This window comes from Oncorhynchus mykiss, chromosome 15, assembly GCF_013265735.2.
Source record: "Oncorhynchus mykiss isolate Arlee chromosome 15, USDA_OmykA_1.1, whole genome shotgun sequence".
NCBI lineage: Eukaryota > Metazoa > Chordata > Actinopteri > Salmoniformes > Salmonidae > Oncorhynchus > Oncorhynchus mykiss.
This window is the reverse complement of record NC_048579.1, coordinates 27224935-27250996: the sequence shown is the minus strand read 5'-3', so window position 1 is coordinate 27250996 and position 26062 is coordinate 27224935. Positions and strand designations below refer to the sequence as shown.

Genomic DNA, 26062 nt, shown 5'->3' with positions numbered 1-26062 from the left:
AACCCTAATGGATTATGTCTATGATCACAATGCAATTTTTTTTTTTTTTTTTTTTTTTTTTACCTTTATTTAACCAGGCAAGTCAGTTAAGAACAAATTCTTATTTTCAATGACGGCCTAGGAACAGTGGGTTAACTACCTGTTCGGGGGCAGAACGACAGCTCGGGGGTTTGAACTCGCAACCTTCCGGTTACTAGTCCAACGCTCTAACCACTAGGCCACCCTGCCGACGTCAGTAAGCTATTCCACAGATTGAAGGAGCGCTATGAGTGGGGAAAAGTTCTGGAAATTTGCCAGAACTTTTTCTTTCTTTTAGATTTTGGCGCAAATAAAAATGTGGCACTGACTCACCCTTGGATTGATGTTTCAGCATTGTCTCAATGAAGAGTTCGGTGTTACAAGCTTGCTAGAGTTGGAGGGAGGTGGACGATCAATATCTACCATCGTAGTACGGATGAAGCCTGACCTGGAATGTGAAGCTAACTGAAGTTGTCTAGCTTTATAAAAGCCTGAGTAGATCTAGCTTGCTTTCTTAGTACACCACTCAGGCTCACGTCATAACTTTTATTGACTTTAAAGTTATTAACCCTGTTCTTTCTCTCCTCTCCCAGAAAGCCCTGTCCGACCTTGTCCAGCAGTGACCCATCCGACCCCGCCTCTCTGACCCGCATAGCCAGCCGCAGCTACGACCTGCAGGAGCGCCGGCGTACGGGCAACATGACTGGCGCCGAGCAGGCCAAGTACCACCGCATCCCCACGGATGAGAGTGAGGCGCAGACCCTGGCCTCGGCCGACTTGGATGGCATTAAGAGTGAGTCTGGGGAAATGGAGAAACATCAATTTAGACATTTCGGTCCGGTTTACAGATTAAGCCTAATCATAGACTAAAAATAATCTCTATTGAAAATGCTTCTTAGTCCAGGTTTAGGCTTAGTCTGTATCTGGGAAACAGCCCCTACATGTTCAGCCATTCATTTGTTGTCGACTGAACTGAAGCAATGTTTTAGTGCTTACTTTATTGTATGTATTATTAAATTCAGAAGACATGTTGGTTCTCTCTTTGTTATGTTCAAACTTCTTGTACATTTCCAGGCTGTTTTGTCCATTGGGAGATTTGTTCAGAAGCCCAGTACTCTAAACTCTCCCAGACCTTGGAGTGCTGCAGTCATCTGCTCTGCCAGATTAACTTTTAAAGAAGGCTGTGAGTGTGTTTGTGCGTGCAATTCGGCCTGTTTGATATCCCACATTATTACCCTTCCAGCTGAGCACTGTGATTAGAGTGGAAGAACAGTCTTTGGCTCCACTGAAGGTCGGAATGCTCAGAACAGAGAATGGAAGAGAGGGGGGCACACAGGGACACATTAATGAGGGGCACTATGAGTCAGTGTGTCCCCCCCCCGTTGCCCTGTGACGTCCCCAGCTCCAGGGGCACCAGAGGTGATTTACATCAGGGGGGGTCGACCCCTCAGTGGACAGCGGCAGCTTATCAGAGTGTGGCGGACAGGAACAGAACAGGAGCAAAGTCCTCTTGTTAAATTAGCCTGTTCCCGCTGTCAGCTGAGGCCCTTGGAACCAGGCCCAAGCCAACCTGGTGGCTAATTGAGAAAGCTGCCCTTCTGGTTCACAAGTCCTGAGTCATTAGTGACAATAAAACAATGGGGAAGAGCTAAGTCATCTGAAAGAACAACATGAGAGGGAAGCTGATGAGATGCATGGTGATGATCTGATGTAGGTGATGTAGGTCCAGTGCCATCATGGGGCTACGTGACATAAATGGTGTGGCCTTTGTCCTCTAATTTGTCCTCTTTCTCCTCTCAGCATAGAGATCATATTACATTACTAGTCATGAACCCTTCAAGTTTCAGAATGGTCCGAAAATTGCATTTTATTTGGGAATTTTAATTCCTCATTCTATGATCTTTTATTTTCTTCCCAGAACTGCAAAGCAGCCTGGGAAAGTGCCTTTGTGGCTGGCTGCTGCTCAATGATTGGAATGATTAGATCACTCTCTCCTTCCCCTTTTTGGTCAACCCTCCGGTTGTTAGCACCTCCGCTAGCTAATGCGCTCGGACGGTTTCTACCTCAACCAGGTCAGGTGGTGGTCAAGGAATGGCAACTTTTTTTCCCGCTTTTCTTTGAGCTCCAGTCCTGGACACGCAAGGACTGGATCTTGAGACGCTACAGGTGGCTGTTCCTCATACCCATGCCAGCTTTATGCCAGCACTGCGCCCACCTCCAAGCTCATCTCCTTCTTCAAGAGTGTTATCCATTTAGGCCCGTCCCACTCGGGGTCTGCCCAGACACTCATGAGTCAGGAGTCAGACACATCGTGGAGTCTCTAGGGCGGACTAACGGTTCCAGTGGACATTGCATGGAAGTCGGACAAGTTACAGCAACACCTTACAGCAAAACCTGGACAAAGAACAAGAGGCTCACATGACAGAAGATTATACTTTGTTGCTCTCCAGTTTCACTCGCTGGGTTTTCCTAAAAGGACCAACAGGACAACTTGTTCATTAGGAGAAAATGCTGTCATTTTTCCAAACCCTCAGAGTTGATGAAGGTGCTCAACGACCAGGGTGTTTCTCAAATAGGGAAAAAAGGCCACTGATAAAGGTAAGGTTCCTATCTCTAACAGGATCATCAAACCTGTTGCACCTACCCTCTCAGATATATCTGAGAGCCTCTCTGCCATCCAGCCTTGTCCAGGTTGTCCTTCGTTTGAGGCCACAGCAAGGTCAGGTGGAAAAAAAGCAGCAGCCTGGCCTCTGAGTGTGGGACTCTGAGAGTTGACCTGATGGTGGGGACGTCATCCCAGAGCCAAGAGCTCACCGTTAGGAAGATCAATGTTTGGGGGAAAAGCTACAACACTACAATGGATTGTTGACCACTGTTAGTCAGTGTTTGGGATCACAATCGCCACCACAGTCGTATTCAAAACAAAGAATAAGGGGATGTCAATACACGATAGATCACTATATAGAGACAATCATGAACCTCTATTGCGATGCCTGTCCTTATGTGGTGATGATTTTGCACTCATCTCTCACTTTTTACTCCTCAGGCCATCGTTTTGAGGATGTCCCTGGGGTACGGAGACACCTGGTCAGAAAGAGCACCAAGGGCCAAGTGGTGCATGTCGGCAAGGACCACCAGGAGACCAGCATACGCAGCCAAAAAAAGGACCGGACCCCACATGAGGTGAGCCTCCGAAAAAACGAGCATTAGTACCCACTCCTTTGCTTGTGTTGGGAAACAGTGTCACATTGTCCCTTGTTTCAAATAGTATGATTGGGTTTTATTCATTTAGATGGTTTTCATGGATTTCCTGATGTTTTTGACAAGGAGGAAGGTTTGAAGGTAGATGTTGCTGCTTGTTTTAAGACATTCCATGCAGGACACGTGTAGGTGATGTTTGTCTTTGGAGACCAGTTTCTATGTTTTGCTCAGTTTAGACAAAGGTAAATGGGGTTCATTGTTTTCTTGACACCCCCCCCCCCCCCATCAACTAGAAAATACAGCAAAAAAAAAATCCCCTCGTTCTCTGTTTGGGCGCAGAACACAATTAAAAATGAATGAATTAGTTATTTTCTTTCACACATCAAAAGGAAAGAGGCAGCGAAGAGTTCAGGTAACAAGACACCCGGTGCTCCCTGAGAGAGGGAGCCATGTTTTAATAACACACACACAGAGGCCCCCAACAACAGGTTCCTCTCATGGTAAAGAGTGTGTACGAGCTACAGTGTGTGTGTGGGGAGATGTAAGGGTCGCCTGCTCTGTGCGGGGGTCTGTGTCAGTGTGTTGAGCCCACCCTCTCGCTCCTTCCAGTCGTTACCGGCAGTGGTTCTGTACCGTTCTGCCTCCCGGCCAGACGGAATGGTCCTATTGGACTACTCCGGCCATATGGCCCGGCCCCAGAAGGTGAGGCGGCTTAGCCGGCCAGACACAGGTTCCAGGAGTGTGGGTTTGCATGTGGCGCCGTGTCTCTGCACGTGAGGGTAGGTGTACAGTATGATCACTCGCTAATCATCAGTTATGTTGTTGGCTTGGTACTAAAACAGGTAGTAGTGGGTTGGGTCGCACTAACTCACCAGCATAGTTTCTCTTTAACCAGCCTGTTGTGACGTGATAAGGCTGTAATGGTGCAATACTGTGTTTCTACTCATCAGAGTCTCTGCTATTCTACTGTATTTATACCCATCCAAATCTTCATTATTTCTACTGTATTTCTACTCATCAGTCTCTAAAATGTGTACTGTATTTCTACTCATCACAGTTAGTGGATGTTCGGGAAGAACTTAATCTCAACGGAGCGTCTGGTGCTCACTCAAATGGTTTTGACTGAAATAAGGTTGCGTTTACTAGTTGCTTGGGCTATTTTCTGTCCGTGGCCTATATTTGTGAAGTGTATTGACTTTGAGGATAGTTTCAATGCATGTTTGTTGGGCGCTAATATAACCGAGTAACACTGTTGAGTGCGTTTCTGTTTGACATCAACATTGCACCGTATACCTGGGTTCAACTACCATTTTAAAATATTTTGAACATTTTGCTCCAGCCTGCCTAGAATGCCAGATGGACTGGGTTTGCAGTTTGGGGACTATTTTATTGGTCCATTAAGCCAGGCAAGCTCAATCAACCACAAATAAAGTATTTAAAATAGTAATTGAACCCAGGTCTGATACATTTTGCATGGTTTTCAGAAGTCAGCAGGTTCAAGGCCTGGTGCCAACTACTTTCACACTTGACATTTTGAAGAGTGAAAGTAGATAAACACATATGGACACGTAGTTATCTGGATATGCTTTCCCTTCCTTATAATGTCCACTGTCTTTAAAGAAAAAGCATGATCCTGAGAAGAGCTAGCGTTCATTCTAAAATAACAGAAGAATATGGCCAAAAAAATGCTATCCGGGGTCCTTGGGACGTCCCTACCCTAAATCCTAACCCCTTGCCTAACCTTAAATAGAACCCTTGCCTAACTTTAACCCTTACCTTAACCATTTTACATTTCAACTTCAACTGGGTAGGGCCATCCCAAGGATCCCGGATAGCAAGGACCGAAGCAGATCTAGACACATTTAAGCTAATCGAAAACAATTTCCCCTGATAGTTCAGTTATTCCGATCCTCACTGAATCTAATCAAGTTTCCTCAATAATAACTTGGTTTGAAGGAGATGCTGGTTTCAACATTTCAGACTCCTGGATGTGCATGGGCATCTACACAGAACATGCTAATATCATGGATATTGACTTGCATTGGTTTTTGGACAAACATGCTACAAAGTTAGCAATTGGAGATAGTGGTCACTGGCCAGGTAAACAAACAAAATAAATGATTACTGTCTTACCTTGTACATAGACTGCTTACAGGGTAAGGAAACCAATATGTAATTTGGGTGAACTATCACTTTAACATCCATCTCTCCCTCTCAGGTGTTTGTGGAGCTGAACGAGCTGATCATGGATAAGAACCAGGAAATGCAGTGGCGGGAGACAGCGCGTTGGATCAAGTTTGAGGAGGACGTGGAGGAGGAGACGGATCGCTGGGGCAAACCCCACGTGGCCTCGCTCTCCTTCCGCAGCCTGCTGGAGCTCCGCAAGACCATCTCCCACGGTAGGAGAGGAGGAGAGAAAGAGTGTGTGTGTGTGTGTGTGTACATCTGTGTGTGCCCTCACTGCAGTGTGCCGTGTCTCCTCTGCCACCCAGGGGCGGTGTTGTTGGACCTGGACCAGAAGACTCTGCCTGGCATCGCCCACCAGGTGGTGGAGCAGATGATAATCTCAGACCAGATCAAGGCTGAGGACCGCGCCAACGTGCTCCGAGCCCTGCTTCTCAAACACAGGTACAGCACTACCACTACACCTACAAATCGTCTAGGACAGCTTAGTGAAAAAAACACTCTTAAGTCTTAAGACGATCTCAACTCTTAGTATGGAAGTACGGAATACTGCCGTAGTTTTAGCAAATTAAGTGTTTGGACATTACTGTATTTATACTCTGGCTGTTGTTTTTCAACAGGATACATAAGACAAAATCGCTGGAGTTCGTCTAACATTCTGATCTCATAGATGAAATGGCATTATTAGTTCAGCATGTCAATTCACACTGATGAACTTTCCATGCCATCCCCCACGCTGCCTGCTTGCTTGGTAGGTCCCACCTCGCCCTCTCTCACGCGATGTATCTCCTGCTCAACCTCTGTGTGCCTTTCCTTCCCTCTCCCCGCAGTCACCCGAGCGACGAGAAAGAGCACAGCCACAACCCCTTCCCCAGGAACATCTCTGCGGCCAGCCTGGGCAGCATGCTGCCTCACCACCACAGCTCCAACCACATCCACCAGCCAGAGCCCTCCGTCACAGAGCCCCTCATGGGCTCGGCCAGCTCGGCGGAGCAGGAGACGCGCGTCGACGTGGAGAAGAACGACGTGCAGGTACCTACAGCTCCGGGTTGATTGATACTATGTGGTTTACTGTTGCGAATGTAGGTTAGATAACTTATTTGACTGACGAAGAGAGCAGGCAATAACATTGTGGTGGAGACATGTTTATTTGGATAGATATGTATCTTCTAGCAGTTCATGGTTGAGTCCCTTTTTAATGATTAAGGTCTCCCGTTGGTCAGCTAGACAGAGACCTGCGTTAACTACGTTATGATTTGGTGTTCTGCAACAGAAGGAGTCGACTCCAAATATTGGCATGCACAGGTCCAAGTCCAAGCATGAGCTCAAGCTGCTGGAGAAGATTCCAGAGAACGCTGAGGCCACTGTAGTCCTTGTGGGTGAGTTGAATTGTGTTGATTTCTTTCAAGAAGGTACCGTAAGGTACCCATTGTTAACTGAAAATGAACCAGTAAATACTGGCTGAAACCGGAGTGTAAAATATTGCAGTTTCCCAGATACTCTGTTCCTCTTTCCAGGCAGTGTGGACTTCCTGGAGCAGCCCACCATGGCGTTTGTCCGGTTGCAGGAGGCGCAGGAGCTGGACTCTGTACTGGAGGTCCCCGTGCCCGTCAGGTTCATCTTCGTCCTGCTGGGACCCTCCAGCACCAACATGGACTACCACCAGATCGGACGCTCCATCTCCACACTCATGTCTGACAAGGTCAGCGTGGGACCAATTTAGAGCAGACCAAGACAATGGATAGAGTGCAATAGTAAACCTTCCGTGTTGTAATTTCACTGGTTTCAGTTTCCATTCATGTTTTCATTTGGTTTAACTGTTGTTACCTCTGAAACCTCACACAAGATGATGATTATAAATCCTTATATGTTGTGTGTTTCCCTCCCCTTCCCTGCAGCACTTCCATGAGTCGGCCTACCTGGCAGACGACCGCCAGGACCTGCTCAACGCCATCAACGGCTTCCTGGACTGCAGCATCGTGCTGCCCCCCTCGGAGATGGGTGGCGAGGAGCTGCTCCACTCAGTCTCTCGCTTCCAGAAGGAGATGCTCCGCAAGAGGGAGGAGCAAGGAGCCCTGCTGGCCAAGGAGCCCAAAAGCCAGGAGGAGAAAGGTGGGGGAATTCTGACATTTTGGTCAAATGATGTCCAAGCAACTTTCCCAGCGTCTCAGACCGTTACCTGGATGATAATGATTTAAGAGTTTCCCCTTTTTTTTCCCAAACCAACTTCATTTTTGTAGTGCAGATTTTGAAATTAAAGTCCATGTTAACACGGTCTGTGTTCATGTCTTCCAGAGTCCCTTCTATCGCCCGGGAAGCCGGGAGACGACCCCCTGCAGCGTACGGGACGCCCCTTCGGCGGCCTGATCCGGGACGTGAAGCGCCGCTACCCAAAGTACGCAAGCGACTTCAAGGACGCGCTGAACGCCCAGTGCGCGGCGGCCGTCATCTTCATTTACTTTGCCGCCCTCTCCCCAGCTATCACCTTCGGAGGCCTCCTGGGTGAGTCCCCCAGGGGTTAAAGATGGCTAGCAAATTCTGGCACATTAACAGAAATGTTGATGAACGTACAGTTTCCCTGTAAGTTCATTAAGTAAGGGGAACAATGAACAGGATGAAAAAACGAACCACTCCACAAATCCATCCGATACCAATCTACCCCAACCAACACACAACCAGACACTTAGCATGTGTTTAAGTCAGGCATTGGAGCTGTATTTAATGTTATTTACTAATGTTTTCAAATAATGTTCTTAGGTCGTTTCCTGAATGTTGCCTGTGCGGTTTCTTGACTGTGTGCCTTGTGGTAGGTGAGAAGACTGAGGGTCTGATCGGTGTGTCTGAGCTGATCGTGGCCACGGCGCTGCAGGGCATTCTCTTCTGCCTCCTGGGGGCCCAGCCGCTCCTGGTGGTGGGCTTCTCTGGACCCCTACTCGTCTTTGAAGAGGCCTTCTACTCTGTGAGTTACCCTAAACTGGATTCGGAGATGACATTCTTAACTACTGCTTAAGAATCCCTTTTGTATTTCCCTGCCGTTGATGGTGTTTGTAACAAATCTTCCGTCAGTGTCATAACTTGTCACATCCTCTACCACTCTAGTTGCTTGTGTCCTAACCTCTCTCGCTCATATATAGTTCTGTAAGGGGAACGGGGTGGAATACCTGACGGGCCGGGTGTGGATCGGCTTCTGGCTTATCATCATCGTGGTGATGATGGTGGCCTTGGAGGGCAGTTTCCTGGTTCGCTTTGTCTCGCGCTTCACCCAGGAGATATTCTCCTGCCTCATCTCACTCATCTTCATCTTCGAGACCTTCTCCAAGATAGGCAAGGTATTGTAAACCTGGAGCTCAGTTGACTGACTATAGTATTGAAACTGATAGAAACTATTTAGTGCCCTTATTAATGCTAAAAGCACTTGAATTTGTAGAGGGGGGATCAAATCTGTCTCTAGATTGGACTATGCTCACAACATGGGGTCGAAATAATACATTGCATAATATGATGCAAAATGCATCTTACTGTGACAGAACTTAAAAAATACAGAATGTATCTTACTTGATTGTTGACATACAAAACATTTTGGGACCGTATCGACAGTGGACTAATAAAACAAAATACCAAAAGATAGTTTTTGAGTGGTATTTTCCTTTTAACAGGTAAGTATTTTGTGATTGAGTTGCCCTGATCCGAGAATAAAGTGAATGGGACAGAAAGCCCGACTATAATCCGGCTTCATGAGTTCAGGAATGTTACTATTTTCAGACCTTTGCCAACACAAGACTTTGAAGGGATTATTTGTCTATGAATTAATCTCCATTCTCAGAACGTGTTTGTGCGGGGACCTTAAAGGTATAATGTCAGTTTTAATCTCTCTGAAGTCGTGTTGAAGTGATCTCGGTCTGAGGGAGGTAGTGTGTGCGTGCCAGCGAAGCGGTGCTTTAATGCAAACCATTTTTCTGTGTCGCCGGGCAGATTTTCGTGGAGCACCCGCTGCAGCGCTGTTCCTCTGGCAACAGCACGGCAGAGAACTCCACAATGGAGAATAGCCCCCTGGAGCTGTTGCTTGGCAACGGCACCATTTCGGTGGTGCCGGTGAAGGTCTGGAGGGAACCCAACACAGCACTGCTCTCCCTGGTGCTCATGTCTGGAACCTTCTTCATTGCATTCTACCTGCGCAAGTTCAAAAACAGTGCCTTCTTCCCCGGCAAGGTAAGATACAGAACCATTATCAGGATGTATGTCAATTTAATACAAACTTAATAAAACTAAACATAATTATTTTGGAGTTTATTGTCGAATCACAGAACATTCCTCCCTAGTGTCCCTTCATGCTGTTTTTGTGTTGTTCAGCTGCGTAGGATCATTGGAGATTTCGGGGTCCCCATAGCCATCCTCATCATGGTCCTAGTGGACTACAGTATACGTGACACTTACACACAGGTGAGCAGTACTGCAATGACAAGAACTCCAAAGACCTTCATTAGTTTGTTAATTGAATTGTTTCGATTAAGCTTAACTTCTGTTTTACTGATAAATTCTATAGAACCAGTTTCTTTGAAGACCTATTACGCCATGTCATTACCCTCTATAACACACGTCACTTTCTCCCTGACCTTGTGTAGAAACTGAGCGTGCCCAGTGGCTTCTCTGTGACCAGTCCTGAGAAGCGTGGCTGGGTGATCAACCCCCTGGGCATGGACACCCCGTTCCCCATCTGGATGATGTTTGGCAGCATGCTGCCCGCCCTGCTGGTCTTCATCCTCATCTTCATGGAGACACAGATCACCACGTGAGTCAGGATCACAAGACCCTCCCATCCCCCAGGGTCTTCTTTCCCAGAATATTCAAATCAAAATCAAAACAAATCCAACTTTATTTGTCACACGCGCCGAACACAACAAGTGTAGACCTTACCGTGAAATGCTTACTTACAAGCCCTTTAACCAACAGTGCAGTTCAAGAAGGGTTAAGAAAATATTTACCAAATAAACTAAAGTAAAAAAATAATAAAAAGTAACACAATAACATAATTAAAATACATGGTGTGAATAGATGGTATATACAGTGTGGTGAGGACACGCATGGACATTTACATTTGATGTATTATATATTTATCATATTTAGTCCTTCTCAACCATCTGCCTTCTTCCTTCCCTCCCTCCCTCCCTCCCTCCCTCCCTCCCTCCCTCCCTCCCTCCCTCCCTCCCTCCCTCCCTCCCTAGGCTGATAGTGAGTAAGAAGGAGCGGATGCTGGTGAAGGGTTCTGGCTTCCACCTGGACCTGCTGGTAATTGTGGTGTTAGGGGGCACCTCGGCCCTGTTCGGCCTGCCCTGGATGGCAGCCGCCACCGTGCGCTCCGTCACGCACGCCAACGCCCTCACCGTCATGAGCAAGGCGGTCGCCCCAGGTGACAAGCCCCGCATCCAGGAGGTCAAGGAGCAGCGGGTCACAGGGTTGCTGGTGGCCATCTTAGTAGGTGAGTGTCTTGTCGGCTAGATGTAGAATAGACTAGAATGGAAGATGTTTGGCGCTTCTAAAAAGTTTAACTTAGCTTCCTCCCATTGACTCCTCCCTTCTCTAGTGATTTGAAAACATAGGATAAAAACAAAATATACAAGCAAAATATCTGTGACTTTGCTTCTGTTGACTTGGCTTTTCCCATTCTCATTATTTTACATCAGACTGAAAGAAGAGGCAACTGTAATAGAGTATTAAGATGCGCTCAGGTTTTCAGTCATTTCTCTAAACTCTTCCTCCCTTGTCCTCCAGGCCTTTCCATCGTGATCGGAGACCTCTTGCGTCAGATCCCCATCGCTGTGCTGTTTGGCATCTTCCTCTACATGGGCGTGATGTCACTCAACGGCATCCAGTTCACCGAGCGCCTGATGCTACTGCTGATGCCCCCCAAGTACCACCCAGACCACACCTACGTCCGCAAGGTGACCACGGCACACAGTCACAGAGAGAAACTTAGAGCAGTGGCACTTGGTCCGTATGCATTATGATCTGAAAGGCAAAACTGATTCTAGTTCAGCAACCCCTACTCTGAGACACTTGTTGGTTCCCAAAACCTTTTTGGCCCTGATTCACCGAATAACTAGTCTGCCTGATGCCAAACTCAGTCTTCCTGACTACAGAATCTGAAGAGGCTGATATGATGTTGTAGGCATGATGCGTTGATAATGAAAGGGGGGAAGGGGTGCATTTTCTTTTGTATGTTTTTCTCATTCAAACACACAACGCATACAGCCACACACAGCCCCCAAGCACTGCCCCCTTCCATTACAGCTCAGTGGGTCAAAGCTGTCCTTTGCTGTGTACCACGTGGGTCACATCAGCCATGCTACCGAAGAGAGCCTTTCCTGTATAATCCACTATATAAACCCGTAGAAGCTATTTACCCCAATGGGATACCAGACTGTGTATACATACTGTGTGTTATACTGTATCATATGCATGATTTTCATTGTCCCATTACATGTGTATAACGGTAATCCACCACATTAACCCATAGTCACTGTGTCCCCCCAGGTGAAAACGCTGCGGATGCACCTGTACACGCTGATCCAGCTGGTGTGTCTGGCGTCGCTGTGGGCCGTCATGTCCACCGTGGCTTCGCTGGCCTTCCCCTTCGTCCTCATCCTCACCGTGCCCGTTAAGATGTTTCTGCTGTCACGTATCTTCACCACCCGAGAGATGCAGTGTGTAAGTTAGCCCACACGGCGGCACACTAGGCCCATTCACTAGCTTTAGGCCAATTCACTAGCATTCAACCTATGGGCCCTGGTCAAAAGTAATGCACTATATAGGGAATAGGCTGCCAATTGAGACGCATCTACTGTCTAAACTCTGAGGACATTTGAGGAAAGGGCCTTATGGCACATTATATGAAAAGCGTAGGGAGTTTCTACTTGAGGCTGTCTGATCTGCTTGTTCTTCAGGGGAGTTTTAGGCCTGGCTTGGTGTAAATTGACTTTTTACCCTGTATAAAACGCTGTACATTTGATTGATTGAAGAAAGATTTACAATTCATCTACCTAATTCAAATCAATCAATCTTAATCAATAGTATAGCGAGTGCCTTGCTCTAACATTCTGCTCTCTTCTCTCCCAGCTGGATTCTGATGACGCAGAGCCCATCTTTGATGAGAGAGAGGTCCATGACGAGTACTCAGAGATGCACATGCCTGTGTGACCCACACCATCATATGCCTACCTATCGCTAGATTCATCCCTCAGTGGCCAAACCAACCTGCCAATCACTCTACCAGCCAATGAGAAGCCTGTCCAAGGGAAAACCCTATATACCCAATTGACAGACCATCATTGAGCTCTGTCGATCCTGGCTTCCATTGGTTTAACCACACCTGACCGAAGGGCAAAGGTGTCGTATGCAGGCTTGGTTCCCTTTCAATCTCATTCACTTGGACCGAGTTCAATTGGATGCCATGAATGATTCAACGGTTTCATGACAACATACAAGCGGTCTCATGATGACACACAGCAGCAAATGGAGACCCATTATAGGGGGCACATCATGTCATCGGAAGGGGTTAGGGGTCGGAGCACTTTGTGGCGTTAGGGATGAATACTGACTGAAAGGTCCAACCAGTTCAGCATATTTATTTTATTCATCATCCATGTTTTTATATATTGCTACATATTTTTTTAAATATCAGTGGAGGATAGGTTAAAATTAAATTGTGTTATATAGATTTCTAATTTCAAGGTTTATTCCAATGACATGATATATATATATATTGTTTAATACACAATGATACATTTTTCAACCCTGAAAGGGTGCGCTGATTCACATTGAATGTGTGGATGATTACATATGGGATACATTCCTGGAGTCAATATATTTTAAAATATTGATATTTTATTTTGTTCTCTTTTTATGTTTAGCTCTTTCAGCTCACTAAGCGCCTTATGAAGATGACGATAACTGTACTGAGGAACGTTGTAGATGTTGCCTTATTTGTTTTAAACGGCTGTAATTTCAACAGTCACTTTTAAGCTCAGCACTTTTTAAGATACCAAATTTGGAAATTTGTTTTTGTGTAATATTAAATTAGTGTTTTATATTTGACTTTAGGTGTCTTCTTAGTCAATCAAATACTAAGCTGTGTAAAATAAATACATAGATGCCTTACATTTTTATCTCCATACCATTCCATTAGCTAGTACGGAAGGAGTCTGATTTTTATGTTTCCAAACAATTGCAAAGGGGACACAACCTGCTCCAATGTCCGACTGATATCAAGCTAATAAGGTCCAGTGATTTTACCAGTAGTCATTACAACACAGTACTTAACAGGTCAGCAGTCACAGCGGTCTTGTGGCGGCGTGATGAGATGTGGGAATCTGTCTGTGATTGTGTGGATTGTTCTGACAGAGAAACGATATGCAAAATACTTTGTTTTTTTAGTTCTTATAATCATTTGTTTTCATTCAGTCATCATCTGTGCTTATTTGGCCGCTGTGGTGGCTCAAGCTTAGCGGCAGAGAGGAACCAAATGTAACCAAAGTACACATGGTAGTACCAAATGCTTTTAAAGTACTGTACTGAACGTAAATGTAACTCTCCCCAAACTTTTTCTATGTAAATTGACTGGAACTATTTGTCCGTATATGTAGTACTTTCACATGTATTTGAGGTACTCAAGTGGGATCCCATCTCTCAAGTGCTACACATTCTTACACATTTATGAAGTACTGTCTACACGAAATAGTTATACAGGTAAATGCCAAAATAATGGAAGCACCTGAGTAAATGAGGAATACAAATTATATTGAAAGCAGGTGCGTGTGGTTCCAGAGTTAATTAAGCCGTTAACAAACCATCATGCTTAGCGTCATGAATAAAAATCCTGGGTGAGCTATTATTTTGGCCACCATGGCTTTGCCCGCATAAGATGACAATGCCCCATCCACAGTGCTCAAGTGGTCACTAAATTGTTTGAGGAGCATGAAAACGATGTAAACCTTGAGCCATGGCCATCTCAGTCACGCTTATGGGAGATTCTGGAGCAGATCCTGAGACATTGTTTTCCACCACCATCAACAAAACACAAAATAATGGAATTTCTCATGGAAGAATGGTGTCACATCCCTCAAAGAGTTCCAGACAGAATCTATGTCAAGGTGCATTGAAGCTGTTCTGGCTCGTGGTGACCCAACGCCCTATTAAGACACTTTGTTGGTGTTTCCTTTGTGTTCACAATGAGGGTGATAATGCAGATGCAGTATATGTCCTGGGGGGGACATCTTTGAGTTCTCACTGTCAACCTGTCGGCATAAAGCTTGTCAATTTTTGAGGAAAGGACTTATTTGTTTATTTTCTGTGTGAGTGGTTTTATTTCTTGCCAGACCTCGGCCATGTAAATAGTTTTTAGTGTGGTTAGAACAATCTAATGTGGTTCAGTCATCTCTGTTTCTTGACATCTGGTTAATGATGTTTCCAAAGTGGGCAAAGGAGTTCAGCAGGTCAAGACCATTCTCTTGCAAAATTCAATTGTATCATACATCTAAGGTAATTTGAGTAATTATATTATCAAGTGTCGGCTAGAAGCAAATCCATTGTCTAAAATGCATAAATGATACTGTTGACCAAATTTCTGTTCAGTCCGTGTAGAGTTGACAATCACCTTTAGTATTTCCCATGCCACAGGAATGGCTTGAAGCCTTTTTAACATATTTTTTTATATGTATGTATGTATGTACACGCACACTACCAGTCAAAAGTTTGGACACATCCACTCATTCAAGGGTTTTTCTTTATTTTTACTATTTTCTACATTGTAGAATAATCGTGACGACATCAAAACTACAAAATAGCACACATGGAATCATGTAGTAAGCAAAAAAGACTTAAACAAATCAAAATATATTTTAGATTTTAAATTCTTCAAAGTATCCACCCTTTGCGCGCTCTTAGGATTCACCTGGAATTCTTTTCCAACAGTCTTGAAGGAGTTGCTGATCAGTTGTTGGCTGCTTTTCCTTCCTTCTGTGCTCCAACTCATCCCAAACCATCTCAATTCTGTTGAGGTCAGGTGATTGTGGAGGTCAGGTCATCTGATGCAACACTCCGTCACTCTCCTTGGTCAAATAGCCCTTACACAGCCTGAAGGTGGGTTGGATCATTGTCCTGTTGAACAACAAGCGCAAACCAGATGGGATGGCTTATCGCTGCAGCCATGCTGGTTAACTGCCTTGAATTCTAAATAAATCACAGACAGTGTCACCAGCAAAGCACCATCACACCTCCTCCTCTATGCTTCACGGTGCAAACCACACATGCGGAGATCATCATCCGTTCACCTACTCTGCGTCTCATAAAGACGCAGCAGTTGGAACCAAAAATGTCACATTTGGACTCATCAGACCAAAGGACAGATTTCCACCGGTCTAATGTCCATTGCTCGTGTTTCTTGGCCCAAGCAAGTGTCTTATTTTTATTGGTGTCCTTTACTAGTGGTTTCTTTGCAGCATTTTGACCACGAAGGCCTGATTCACGCAGTCTCCTCTGAACAGTTGATGTTGAGATGTGTCTGTTACTTGAACTCTGTGAAGCATTTATTTGGGATTCCATTTCTGAGGCTGGTAACGCTAATGAACATATCCTCTGCAGCAGAGGTAACTCCGGGTCTTCCATTCCTGTGGCGGTCCTCATAAGAGCCAGTTTCATCATAGTGCTTGATGGTTTTTGCGACTGCACTTGAAACTTTCAAAGTTCTTGAAATGTTGCGCATTGACCTTCATGTCTTAAAGTATGATTGACTGTCATTTCTCTTAGCTTATTTGAGCTGTTCTTGCCATAACATGAACTTGGTCTTTTACTAAATAGGGTGATCTTCTGTATACCACCCCTACCTTGTCACAACACAACTGATTGTCTCAAACGCATTAAGAAGGAAAGAAATTCCACAAATTAACTTTTAACAAGGCACACCTGTTAATTGAAATACATTCCAGGTGATCCACCTCATGAAGCTAGTTGAGAGACTGCCAAGAGTGTGCAAAGCTGTCATCAAGGCAAAGTGTGGCTCCTTTGAAGAATCTCAAATATGAAATACATTTTGATTTGATTAACAATTTTATTTGGTAATTACATGATTCTATATGTGTTATTTCACAGTTATGATGTCTTCACTATTATTCTACAATGTAGTAAAAAATAAAGGACAACCCTTTAATGAGTAGGTGTGTCCAAACTTTTGACTGGTACTAATGTGTGTGTGTGTCTGGAGTTAGACCTATGAATATTATTTTTTAACCTGAAATGCACTCATTTGATTTTTAAGACTGTACCCCATGTCTCTGTCTTTTCCTTCTCAACGTTAAGCACTTCTTCCCATGGTCTATGTCATGTATTTGTGCCTGAATAGATCTACAGCTGCACATGGTTGTATACTGCATGTGATTGTGTGACATTTTACATGTGTCACCTGAATGTGTCACCAGCGTCCTATCTGTTTCAGTTTGTCAATGAAGTTCAATAGTTTCCACTTTTAGAATGCCCATGAATCAGGGCCCGTATTCATAAAGAGTTTCAGAAAGGGGGGGTATCTGCGTGGCTACTAAAACTCCTTGCTCCAGCCAAACGCTACGCCAAGCCCACAGACTATAGTTTGTTCTCTGCAATGAGTCTGGATCTGTGTACCTCCCTGCCGATTTCTGGAACGCAAACACATTCTAACCGTTCGAATTGGTCCCAGAAACCGATGGGTTGGGCCAGAGCCGAAACATACTTTGGGTAAAGCATTGTTTTGAAAATTCATCATTGACTTTGATATTCTGATTTGTTAGAGATTATCCAATTGCTGCCGACTTTTTTTTGATTTTGTACAACACCCCTCATTTTGACCTCACCACATTTTGACCTCAAACGACTTCAACGATGGCAAACAGCGGAATATTTCAGTTTGAGTTGTCAGGCAATGATGATATAGGCTCAGATTTCCTTTTTAGATCCTAATGAATAGGATTATATGGACAGAGGGGACCTGATCCTAGCACTCCTTCTCTGAGACTCTATTAATACATGTCCTGATCCCTCACATGAATTGCGTTGTGGCATAATGTGTTGTCTTAAAGAGTGTTGTGCCGATGTTTTAAAAGCTGTTGCAGTAATGCATAACCATGGACAAAGTGTTGGGAGGCAGAATGTTAGTTTTTTTTGTGGAAACGGGGATGGATGGAGGGAAGGTATTCTGTACATGATTGGCAGAGCCCACCATAAACAGTTTTTTGTATTTTTTTAGTTCAATTTCAAAGGAAACACAAAATATTCTGGGTGTTCGTTGCTTATGTTCAGTGTACATACATAGTTCAAATATTGATAAGTAAAGTAACTTTTATATTTAACTTGACCTGTGCTGTGGTGCTCTTTTTATTGAAGAATTCCACCAACATACAGTCGGAAAGTATTCGGACCCCTTGACTTTTTCCGCATTTTGTTACATACAGCCTTATTCAAAAATGTATTTAAAAAACAAAAAGTACCCCATAATGACAAAGCAAAAACAGGTTTTTAGACATTTTTGCTAAAAAAACTGACTTCAGACCCTTTACTCAGTACTTTATGGAAGGACCTTAGGCTGTGATTACAGCCTCAAGTCTTTGCACACCTCTATTTGGGGAGTTTCTCTCATTCTTGCCTGCAGATCCTCTCAAGCTTTGTCAGGTTGGATGGGGAGCGTCACTGTACAACTATTTTCAGGTCTCTCCAGAGATGTTCGATCGGGTTCAAGTCTGGGCTCTGGCTGGGCCACTCAGAGACTTGTCCCGAAGCCACTCCTGCGTTGTCTTGGCTGTGTGCTTAAGGTCGTTGTCCTGTTGGAAGGTGAACCTTTGTCCCAGTAGGAGGCCTTGAGCACTCTGGAGCAGGTTTTCATCAAGGATCTCTCTGTACTTTGCTCTGTTCATCTTTGCCTCAATCCTGACTAGTCTCCCAGTCCCTGCCTCTGAAAAACATCCCCACAGCATGATGTTGCTACCACCATGATTCACTGTAGGGATGGTGCCAGATTTCCTCCAGATGTGACACTTGGCATTCAGGCCAAAGAGTTCAATCTTGGTTTCATCAGACCAGAGAATCTTGTTTCTTACGGTCTGAGAGTCCTTTAGGGGCCTTTTGGCAAACTCCAAGCAGGCTGCATTAGTCCCTTTTACTGATGAGTGTCTTCTGTCTGGCCACTCTACCATAAAGGGCTGATTGGTGGAGTGCTGCAGAGATTGTTGTTCTTGAAGGTTCTCCCATCTCCACAGAGGAACTCTGGCGCTCTGTGACCATTGGTTTCTTGGTCACCTCCCTGACCAAGGCCCTTCTCCCCCAATTGCTCAGTTTGGCTGGGCGGCCAGCTCTAGGAAGAGTCTTGGTGGTACCAAACTTAATCAATTTAAGGTTGATGGAGGCAACTGTGTTCATGGGAACCTTCAATGCTGCAGACATCTTTTGGTACCCTTCCCCAGATTTGTGCCTTGGCATCCTGTCTCAGAGTTCTATGAACAGTTCCTTCGACATCATTGCTTGGTTTTTGCCTTGACACGCACTGTCAACTGTGGAACCTTATATAGACAGGTGTTTGCCTTTCCAAATCATGTCCAATCAATTTAATCTAACACAGGTGGACTCCAATCAAGTTGTTGAAACATCTCAAGGATGATGAATTGAAACAGGATGCACTTGAACTCAATTTCGAGTCTCATAGCAAAGGTTCTGAATACTTATGTTATACTTATATTATGGGGTATTGTGTGTAGATTGAAGAGGAAAAAATGTTATTTAATCGATTTTAGAATAAGGCTGTAATGTAACAAAATATGGAAAAGGGGAAGGGGTCTGAATACTTTCAGAATGCACGGTATATTTTTTTACAATCAACTTATACATTACTAATTCAAAACTATGTTTTATAATGTTGAAATATAGAAATGAAAATAGATTTTCATCATGTTGAAATTAACCTCAGTTTTGTAACTAGGTCAAAAACAGAGCATGACCATATCTACACATTTTCCTTTGTTGCTCATCTCCCGTCCAAAAACAGACATCCGAGATGTCTCCCAGAAAAGCTTGTTTGTCTTTAGTGTTCATCCCAGAAGTCAAGTGGGTGGTACTAATACAGAACAATGACCTCAGTCAGTCTGCTCCACACACACTGGTAGGAAGATGTCTGCTCTGCTGCTGTTGTTGTTAAGTGCTGGAGTCCTGCTGTCTTCTATTGAAGCTCAGGAGGCTTACAGTAAACTCCCTGACAAGTACAGGAAAGGAGTGGATCTGGCTCTGCAACAGCTCAACTCTCATTCTGGAGTCCAGCGCCGTTATCTCTTCTTCAAGAGTCTCCTGAAGTCCGACATAGAGGTAAAATCCGGTGCCATGAATCATGTCTTTATTAGGCTCTATTTGGTGCATGACAAAAGTAAAGACAAAGAACCATGGAAATTTCCGTTACTGGGAGGTTGTTTTTCTGAGGAATGTGGCAGAACCATTTTGTGTAGACCTCGCTGGTAAATGTTTATGGTTTAGTCTACAATGCTTTTATACATTTTTTTCTTCTAGCCTGGATTTGATGTGAGCTATATTTATCACAATTTCTACCTGAAAGCCACCAAGTGTGGAAAGGGAACAGTTGACGTCACGCAATGCAAGTTCAGGGACGACCGAGTGAGTACCTGGAACTGTCTGAGAACAGTTGCTCTGAATCATCAACTCCCTTAGGGCTTTCATACAATTCCATGAGTTATCGTCGACAGATCTAAGTCTACAGCATAGAATAAAAATGTATATATGATGCTGTTGTCGACACTGTCATATTGTGTGTATTTCTACAGCCATTGATAGACTGTGCAATCTGCTACAAAACCTTTGCTGGAAATATTGAGAAGGAGCCCAAGCCGTATGTCCACTGTCTCCACAAACCAGTTCTTACAGAGGTGTGTTGGATCAATAGTTGTCCCTTCCCATTAAACAATTTCAATCCCTTCTATAACAAAGTATGCTAATGAGAAACATTTTAGAATTTTCATGAGGAAAACTGAGAATTGTCAATATACTGGTTCCTGTATGTACACTATCACATGAGAGATGAACTCTTTCATATAATCTAATTCAGAAAACATACAGTAATTTCAGTGATTTGTTCCATCACATCATAGAGTAAACATTTATTTTGAGGACATTAATATTGTGAAGGTTTTTGAAGAGGAATATAAACATGTTAATTTCCCCTCTTTTAATGTTGTGAATTTCAGGATATGAAGACAGCAAGAGTGGATCGCTGTAACACAATGAGTTACCAAAGTGGAGACGCAACTATCCTGGCTTCAAAGGGTTCCAAGTGAAATTCTTGGCAATGGGAGTAATGTCGTTTTGTGGCCATGATAAAACGTTTGTATTGCACGATAGGCTTACATCTGAATGTAGTCTGTAGAGGCACCCTCATTTCATCTGTATTCGTTATTCTGTGTTCAACTTCCTCAAGTACAGTATCTAACAACTTTAAACACACTAAGGTTTGTGTTTTTTAAAGATGCCTATATCGGTCTGCTAATACAGGACTAGTGCACTACTTTTGTGAAAAAATGTTAAACTCTCAACTACATTTAGTTATCAGCATTTGTAACTTGAGTCTGATAATAATCTGTACAAAACAGTTAATCTGATAATACTTGTGGAATATACAAATATTGCTTGATATTTGTTTTCCTGTTTCTTGAACTACTTTGCAAATGCAACTTATTTCTCTGTGGGGACTGAAATGGTCGATTCATTCTTTTGACATTTTAGTAGATTCTCTTTTCCAGAGCAATTTACAGTAGTGAGTGCAGTGGTGGAAAAAATATCCAATTGTCATACTTGAGTAAAAGTAAAGATACCTTCATAGAAAGTTGCCCAGTACAATTCTACTTGAGTAAACATCTAAAAGTATTTGGTTTTTAAATATACTTAAGTATAAAAAGTAAATGTAATCGCTAAAATATGTGTCAAAAGTAGAAGTAAAAGTTTAAAGAATTTAAAATTCCTTATATTAAGAAAGCCAGGCGGCACCATTTTCTTGTTTTTTAATGTATGGATAGCCAGGGGCACACTCCAACACTGACATCATTTACAAATGAAGCATGTGTTTAGTGAGTCCGCCAGATCAGAGGCAGTTGGGATGACAAGGGATGTTATCTTGATAAGTGTGTGAATTAGATCATTTTCCTGTCCAGCTAAGCGTTCTAAATGTAACGAGTACTTTTGGGTGTCAGGGGTACATCATTTTCTTTAGGAATGTAGTGAAGTTAAAGTAAAAGTTGTCAAAAATATAAATAGTAAAGTGAAGTACAGACACCCGAAACAACTGCTTAAGTAGTACTTTCAAGTTTTTGTACTTAAGTACTTTACACCACTGAGTGAGTGCATACATTTTTGTACTGGTCCCCTGTGGGAATTGAACCCACAACTACTAGTGTTGCAAGTGCCATGCTCTACCAACTGAGCCACATCACAAACCATTTAACATCTCAATGTACTAAATTAATGTATTGTGCATTGTTTTTCTTCATGGTGATTAAAAGTCTTCAGGTACCAAACTTAGATGTACAGTATAATACAGTAATGTTCATTTACATTGTGGTTTGTAAGGATGGTAAATTAATACTTCACAATAAGTGGTTGTTTTCCATGTTATTTGATCAAGAAAAATATTAAAATTTGATGTGCATGTTTTGTGTCTGTGCCCATAACTTTGTTATTTCTAGATTCCATTGGAATGATAATCCCAGAGAAAAGGACAGGACAACAACTCTTACAAATCCAACTATTGAATCCTGCAAGATATTGTTCTTAAATATACAACTACCCTTTTTTTTGCCAAAGCAGAGATGGGGAAAAAAGAAAAGTATTGCCTGCTCTACAGACGTCTATATCGGTCCGCTAAAACTAGTAATGGCCCAGTGCACTACTTTTGTTGAAAATATTTGTTATTCCTATTTTTTACATTCAGATTTTTCAGGGGATGCTGCAGCACCCTCAACACCCCTACCTACCGCGGCTATGTTCACGGATGCTACCTATCCTCTTAAATATCCCAGGAGTTGAGCTGGATGCATCCCTTCTGTGTATTCGCTGTGAAAATGTTGAAAGTTGAGTGTGGTACACTAATTTCAATCAAGTTTTATTCAGAAAAGATTCATCCGAGTCATTGGTGTTTCTCCCTTCCAAATAGCACACAGGTGGACATGATAGGGGACGTTCCTGTAGATGTTGCAGCACCTCCCATTCCTCGATAGGAACGTAAAGAAAAAAAGAGCAATTGAGCAACAACAAAAAAAGAGCACAGTTGGCTGATAGAATGTTTAACGCTTCGATCAGACTGATTGTGTCTATGCTATGTAATAAATTCTGCAGTCTCATTTTTTTATTTTGTAATACAATTTTTTTATTGGATATGTGTGCCACAAATGTTCAACATTTTCCTTTTGCTACTATTTCTGTCAAGTCTATGCATACAATTTGATGCATATGTTGGATCCAAGGTACAGAACATGGAACACACTGTAACTACTTCTGCAACGCAATGCTGCAAGGGAAACGCAGCGTTCTATGGAAATGAATGTAATTCTGGCGTACCAAAACGCACTGACACTTTCATTGTCTGTGTGATCTAGGCATAGGGCTCTATTCGTCCGTATCATGCCAATTACGTGTTACAGCATGTTGTGATTTGAAGGTAATGTTCCGGCATTAGCGGAGACTGCGTTTCAAGCTAAACGCTGCATATGTCTGCTTTATCTGAAATGACCAGTGGTGTAAAATACTTAAGTAAAACATACTTTAAAGTACTACCATATATTTAAATGTACATATTCTTATTACATCCCTTTACATGGATAAGGTAGTTGTTGTGTGAATAAGTGTGAATGAGGTAGTTGTTGTGGAATTGTTAGATTACTCACATTAACATCTAACAATGTGTATGTGACCAACAAAAATAGATTTGATTACCTAAGTAGTTTTTTTGGTATCTTTTGACAACTTTTGCTATTAATCCACTACATTCCTAAAGAAAATAATGTACTTTTTACTCCGTACAGTTTTCCTGACACCCAAAAGTACTCGTTACATTTTGAATGCTTAGCAGGACAGGAAAATGGTCCAATTTACACACTTATCAAGATAACATCCCTGGTCTTCCCTACTATCTGGCGGATTCAGTAAACACAAATTATTTGTTTGTAAATTACGTCGTGTTGGAGCGTGCCCCTAGCTATCAGTAGTAAAAAATCAAGAAGTTGTTGCCATCTGGCTTCCTTAATGTAATTTGATACTTGTGTACATTTTAGCAATTACATTTACTTTTGATACTTAAGTATATTTAAAACCAAATACTTTTAGACTTTTACTCAAGTATTATTTTACTGGGTGACTTTTACTTGAGTCATTTTCCATGAAGGTATCTTTACTGTTACTCAAGTATGACTATTGGATACTTTTTCCACCACTGGAAATTACCTTTACATTTCTAGGTTGCACTTCCACTTTTGCGATACAGATTGAATAGAGCCCTAGGCTTGTTCTAGTCATTCCCAGCTTCTGAGTAATAGTTTTGTTTCTCGTAAATGTTTTACCCGGTGGGTCCACTGTCCACAGAGTTGCCTTAGTCAGGCTGCTCCACACACACTGGGAGGAAGATGGCTGCTCTACTGCTGCTGTTGTTGTTAAGTGCTGGAGTCCTGCTGCCTTCTATTGAGGCTCAGGAGGCTTATAGTAAACTCCCTGACAAGTACAGGAAAGGAGTGGATCTGGCTCTGCAACAACTCAACTCTCATTTTGGAGTCCAGCACCATTTTCTCTTCTTCAAGAGTCTCCTGAAGTCTGACATAGAGGTAAAAAAAAAACAATGTTGGTTGTTGTTACCACTAAATTGCTAGATACAAATATGCACTGACCATGAAGGGCTAAAACTGAGGAGGACCTTTTGAGGTTGAGATCAGATCCATACTAAAGTGTTAACATGTTACTAACAGTGGATAATGCAACTTCAACACCATTTTTCTTTCAGTCTGGGTTTAATGTACAATACATCTACCACAATTTCTACTTGAAAGCCACCACCTGTGCCAGGGGAACCGTTAATCCAAGCCATCAGCGATGCCAATTCAGGAATGACCGAGTGAGTAATATACTTGTACTTGCTTCTACAGGTTCTATTGTTCTTTATCAAAGCTTTTGAAGAACATAAATTAGTATTTAAATCATGAGGCACTTCTAAATTAATTCAACAAATGTATTTTTAAGTTGCTGGAGATAAAGTTTATGACTGCTGGCATATCATTACAGGTTATAGATGTAGCACCATGATAAATCCATATTTATTTTGTGTGTATTGTAACAGCCACTGATGGACTGTGGAATTTGTTACAAAACATTTGCCGGAGAGATTGAGAAAGACCCCAAGCCGTATGTCCACTGTCTCCACAAACCAAAACTAACAAAGGTATTTATTGAAACTTGGCACGTAATGTGAAAAATCTATTTTTAAATGAAAAGTGTTAGAAATGATGTCACAGCATGAATCCATTTTCTTTTGTTTCAGGCTATGTCGACAACAAGACAAGAGCACTGTCGCAAGATGAGCTACACCAGTGGAGCCCCGACTCTCCTATCCAGCACCAAGAATGATACTGATGAGTGAAATACCATAGAATAGATGGTTCATGAGACAGAATTAGAATGTACTGCATTTATAACACACTGGTGGAATTTTTAGTTTGTGCCAAGATCACTATTGTTTAAAGGGCATACCACCACTTTTCAAGTTCATATTCATTATCTCCAGCACCATACCAGTGTCTAAAAAAAGATCCAGTGAAAAATGATGTCATCAAAAGTAAAAACATTCTAAAAACAGTGATTTTCAAACACTATGAGATTCATGGTCACGCAGGAGCAGGAAAATGCCCTTCCCCTGGCTAGAAACTCGTTGCATGTTTTGAAAATCACAGTTTTTACTTTTAATCCTACTCAATGACGTCATCAAGTATATATATTTTTAGGAGCTTTCTTAGTTTTTAACCACAAAATGTAAAAACGTGTCCTTTTCATACACTGATATTGTGCTGGAGATAATGAATATGAGGTTGAAAAGTGGTGTAATTGCCCTTTAACTACATTTTATAACATTTGATAAAAACAATAATTTTTATCAAATCATTTTTGTGAGCCATTGCCATATTGATTTCATGCTTCCCTTTTCCAATTCCAACAAACAACTTCATGACTAGGCAGACTACGAATCAACCATTTGACTCTGTTGTGTTGTGAGACATCGTTTTCTAGGTAATAAAATTCATAGAAGATCAAGAAAATGGTATTGTATCACTGCTATTCATTTTGGAAAGACAATTCTAGTGCTGGTAAGTTACATAACTGCTTAGGGGGAGTAACAATGTGTAACAATGCGTAATGTGTAATGAAGTCCACATAGCTAGAGACCTGCCTTTTCCCAGGCGGTTTCAGAGGCGTGGCAACGGCCCCCCCTGAAATATAATTGGCCACCCTTAGTTGCCTCCCATCCTCATTGGGTCAGAGCGCTGTCAATCGGGCTCAGATTGGACAGAAAAGATGGTGCTTTTGTTCTGGCAGTTTAATTCTAGTGATGATAAAT

General features: G+C 42.8%; 3 protein-coding genes across 19 annotated transcripts in view; all 3 read left to right on the top strand.

Moving 5' to 3' along the window:
* The window catches only part of LOC110489906 (anion exchange protein 2), a 78771-nt gene extending 64044 nt beyond the window's left edge, over nt 1-14727 (top strand). For all 17 annotated transcript variants that reach the window (XM_021562886.2, XM_036944178.1, XM_036944191.1 and 14 more), the window contains 18 exons: nt 612-811; nt 3065-3201; nt 5438-5618; nt 5712-5847; nt 6234-6435; nt 6677-6782; nt 6921-7105; nt 7302-7515; nt 7699-7905; nt 8214-8362; nt 8538-8732; nt 9376-9612; nt 9754-9843; nt 10026-10192; nt 10626-10879; nt 11173-11342; nt 11935-12108; nt 12517-14727. In XM_021562886.2, coding sequence (XP_021418561.2) covers nt 612-811; nt 3065-3201; nt 5438-5618; nt 5712-5847; nt 6234-6435; nt 6677-6782; nt 6921-7105; nt 7302-7515; nt 7699-7905; nt 8214-8362; nt 8538-8732; nt 9376-9612; nt 9754-9843; nt 10026-10192; nt 10626-10879; nt 11173-11342; nt 11935-12108; nt 12517-12597 — 3085 coding nt within the window. In that variant the 3' untranslated portion in view covers nt 12598-14727. The remainder of the gene's footprint in view (nt 1-611; nt 812-3064; nt 3202-5437; nt 5619-5711; nt 5848-6233; nt 6436-6676; nt 6783-6920; nt 7106-7301; nt 7516-7698; nt 7906-8213; nt 8363-8537; nt 8733-9375; nt 9613-9753; nt 9844-10025; nt 10193-10625; nt 10880-11172; nt 11343-11934; nt 12109-12516) is intronic.
* Nucleotides 14728-19499: 4772 nt separating this feature from the next.
* On the top strand, nt 19500-22119 carry LOC110489905. Its single transcript, XM_021562882.2, has 4 exons — nt 19500-19773; nt 19972-20076; nt 20244-20345; nt 20664-22119. Exons 1-4 carry the CDS (start codon nt 19582-19584, stop codon nt 20751-20753), a joined length of 489 nt encoding a protein of 162 aa, XP_021418557.1. The 5' UTR covers nt 19500-19581; the 3' UTR covers nt 20754-22119.
* A 1788-nt stretch (nt 22120-23907) lies between these two features.
* Nucleotides 23908-25763, top strand: LOC110489904. Its single transcript, XM_021562881.2, has 4 exons — nt 23908-24281; nt 24458-24568; nt 24791-24892; nt 24992-25763. Exons 1-4 carry the CDS (start codon nt 24087-24089, stop codon nt 25088-25090), a joined length of 507 nt encoding a protein of 168 aa, XP_021418556.1. The 5' UTR covers nt 23908-24086; the 3' UTR covers nt 25091-25763.
* Nucleotides 25764-26062: the final 299 nt, after the last annotated feature.